The sequence below is a fragment of the Myotis davidii genome, unplaced genomic scaffold (assembly GCF_000327345.1).
Source record: "Myotis davidii unplaced genomic scaffold, ASM32734v1 scaffold944, whole genome shotgun sequence".
In the NCBI taxonomy this organism is placed as follows: Eukaryota; Metazoa; Chordata; class Mammalia; order Chiroptera; family Vespertilionidae; genus Myotis; species Myotis davidii.
The window spans coordinates 463,866-467,753 of NW_006296283.1; the positions used below are offsets into that span (position 1 = coordinate 463,866).

A 3,888-nucleotide genomic window follows, 5' to 3' on the forward strand; every position below is an offset into this window, starting at 1 on the left:
AGGGGATTGGGCCTATACCAGCAGTTGGACATCCCCCAGGGGTCCCGGACTGGTGAGGATTCAGGACAGACTGAGGGACTCACCCCCTCCCCCTGCATGAATTTTGTGCACTAGGCCACTAGTCTTATCATAAAGTATTTTCTATAATTAAAAAAAGAACAGTGTGACTCAGTGAATAGAGTGTCAGCCTGCAGCCCGAAGGTCCCAGGTTCGATTCTGTCAAGGGCACGTACCTTGTTGCAGGCTCCTTCCAACCCTGGGCCATGGTCAGGGCTCGTACAGGAGGCAACTAATCGATGTGTTTCTCTCACACCGATATTTCTCTCTGTTTCCCTCTCTCTCCTACTCTCCCTAAAATCGGTGGAGAAATATCCTTGAGTGAGTATTAAAAAAACAACAACAAAAACCAATGTGATCCGAGTTCAAAAAAGATTAAATTGAAACACCAGAAACAGAATATTAAACAATTTCATAAAACATAAAGAAGGCAATTCAAACTTGTAATGAAATAATTTCCTATACTGAAATTGTTAGCAATGAAGAAAAGCTAAGACCATCGCCACATAAAGTACCCTAAAATATTTTAAATTCAAAAGAAAAAGTAAAAAAGAAGCCTAAAACTTAAAAGATTTATACGTAAATACTTATTTATATGTTCTCAAAATGGGGGAAACTGAGCAAAAAATTCATGGGAAAATAGCCCACATCGAAGATAGATATTACTTGAATTACTTTAACAAACAAATATTAATTAAAACGAACATTATATATTTCCCACTCATCAGATCTGACAATACATACATACACACACACACGAGAAAGAAGAGAAAATTGACAGTTTCAATTATTGTTAGCAAAGACAAGGAAAATTGGCATGCTGCTTTTTTTCAAAAGTCGGTGCATTTGAGGAAATTTATACTGTTTCTATAAGGTATGTAAGTTTTATAATCAGTAAAAGTTATATAAAACAAAAGGGCCCAGTCGATGGGGTTCCTTGGCATGGCCTGCGGGGATCAAGCTGAAACAGGCATCCAACATCCCCTGAGGGATGTAGTAGTGAGCAAAGCGGCAGGTGGCTGGGGAGGAGCCAATCCCGAGCCCTGCTCATCCCAATCAGCTCATCCTGGTCAGCTGAGCGGCGCACCCACTATGGGAGCGCACTGACCACCAGGGGGCAGTTCCTGCATTGAGCATCTGCCCCCTGGTGGTCATTGCACCTCATAGCGACTGGCCAACCAGTTGACTGGTTACTTAGGCTTTTATAAATATAGATGAAATGAAAATAGGTATTAAGTCAGATTTAATGTCTGAAATGAAAATGTTAGAAGCCTAAAAATGGCTTCTATATACTAGATAATAACTCTTCCAAATTTCTCCAGTAAAGATTTCACAATTATGCAATTGTGATCTAAACACTCTATCATACCCAATTAGGAGTTACAATGACAGAAAAAAATCTGGCTGTGGCTTAACAGTCTCAGCAGAAGTTTCTAACAAGTTTATGGTATTCTTCTCTAAAATGTAAATCTTCATTTAGACAGGCTAGAGATCCAGGAAGTCTCAGAATCATGACAGAGCCATTCAGCTGTGTGCGTACATGAGTTAAGTAAACTGATTTCTCTGAGTCCATTTCCTCATCTGTAAAATGTGCACAAAATCGCAGGCATACTGGATCTCTGTGAAAGTTAGACAGAGTGAATGCTCAGGGTCTAGTTTCAAGGACTGGGCACATAACTGACACTTATCATACGGTCACTGCTACTATTCCTTTTGAACCTGGTTTAACTTAATCTGTAAATAATTAGGTTCACACATAATTATCACTCCATTGGGGTAAAAAAGTATAGTTTATACATCTTGCATGACTGTGAAATATGCTCTCTGAATTTTTAAAAAGGAAGGAAATAAAGAGGGAGGGAAAAATAGGAGTGGAAAGTGGGGAGAAAGGAAGAATGGAAAAAGAAGTAAGTTAAAAATATAGACACAAACCAAGACCAGCACAGCACTTTAATAAAGAAAAATGCAAAATAGTTAAAATGACCACCCTAAAGCTCAACAGTACCCATTCATTAAATTGAAATAAAACTTACCAATTAAGTGCGATTAACTGGAAGCAAGATGAACTTTCTCTTATGCTGAGGTGTCGGCACAAAGCTGTGGAATAAAACTTGCCTTTTCTATTTAAAGCCATTCCTTTATTGCTAAGCAGTTGGTCTGAGAGGAAGGCAGTAAGCAGGGTTAGAAAGAGGAAAAAGAGGGGATAGAGATGAAGAGAAAAACAACATGCAATTCTGAATCAAGTCTCTTCACCAGAGCCTTGCAGATTCTCCTGTGTTCTCACCTGGAGTTGTGCGGAGCTGTCGTTGAGACTGTCCTCCCTTCGCCGAGCCTCCTCTAGCATCTGCGCACTCTTCTTCTTTTCCACCTGTTCCTTGTGCTTCAGATTTGCTACCTTCTTATTCTGGTCTTTCACTTGCCTGTTGATAAGGGAGGAGAAAAATCAAGCTATTCATATATATGTATAGAAAAAATGTTCATTTACAGTTTTACACCACTGCCACCAAGGAATGGCTGAAAACCAGCAAAGAATTCCTGCAGCAAAATGATTCCAACACTTTCAAGGGTACTCCTACCAATAGTAACACATTGGTAACAATAATGTTTCAGTAACATGTATTTCAGCATGTACATGTATTTCAGCATGTACTTCACAGGAAGCACAGTGAAATCCTAAGAGAAAAGGAGGGCATGAGATAGTTTGAAATAAAAATGAAACCAAGTCAGAGATTTATGTTGAAAATATGGAAACAGTCTCCTGACATCAATGCTATGAAAGAGTAGAATAGCTGATTAAGAAAGGTTTTGTAATACAAACCTTATTTTTTAATTTTTCATCTTATTTTTTGTATTTTTTAGTTTCACTGCTTAAAGTATTACAAAGAGTATTACATATGTCTCCTTTATTCCCCCACTCTTGACAATCACCTGGCCTCCCTTACCCCCCAGTGTCTTATGTCCATTGGTTATGCTTACATGCATGCATATAAGTCCTTCGGTTGATCTCTTACCCCCCTTTTAGCCCCCCTACCCTCCCCGGCTTTCCCACTGCAGTTTGACAGTCCGTTTGAGGCAGCTCTGCCTCTGTATCTATTTTTGTTCATAAGTTTATAATGGTCTTTATTACCCATGCATGAGTGAGATCATGTGGTATTTTTCCCTCATTGACTGGCTTATTTCACTTAGCATAATGCTCTCCAGTTCCATCCATGGGGTTGCAAATGGTAAGAGTTCCTTCTTTTTTACAGCCACATAGTATTCCACCGTGTAGATGTACCACTGTTTTCTAATCCATTCATCAACCATACATTTATAAAATTAATGAAAAAATCTGGTACTTTTATTGTTCCATGTAATAAAGGTTTCTTGGAGAATATAGTTAACTAGAGGCCCGGTGCACAAAAATTTGTGCACTGGGGGGGAGGGCGGTCCCTCAGCCCGGCCTGTGCCCTCTCCCAGTCTGGGACCCCTTGGGAGATAACGACCTGCTGGCTTAGGCCTGCTCCCGGGTGGCAGAGGGCAGGCCCAATCCCTAGATGCAAACCCTGGTGGGGCTCAGAGCAGGGCCTATTGGGGAGTTGGGGCGCCGCCCCCTGTCATGCACAGATCAGGGCGGATTGGGAGGTTTCAATGCCACCCCCTGTCACTCACAGAGCAGGGCCCATCAGGGGGTTTGGGGCTCCTTACCCTGTCATGCACAGAGCAGGGCCCATCAGGGGGGTTGGGGGTCCTTACCCTGTCACGCACAGAGCAGGGTCGATCAGGGGGTTGGGGAGCTCCCCCCTGTCACGCACAGAGCAGGGTCGATCAGGGGGGTCGGGGAGCCCCACC

The 3,888-nt window shown here is 41.9% G+C and overlaps 1 protein-coding gene across 10 annotated transcripts in view; it reads right to left on the bottom strand.

Moving 5' to 3' along the window:
* Window positions 1-3,888, bottom strand: part of ERC1 (ELKS/RAB6-interacting/CAST family member 1) — a 496,604-nt gene that overhangs the window by 303,977 nt on the left and 188,739 nt on the right. For all 10 annotated transcript variants that reach the window (XM_015568838.1, XM_006771286.2, XM_015568837.1 and 7 more), the window contains one exon: window positions 2,342-2,477. In XM_015568838.1, the coding sequence (XP_015424324.1) occupies window positions 2,342-2,477 (136 nt within the window). The remainder of the gene's footprint in view (window positions 1-2,341; window positions 2,478-3,888) is intronic.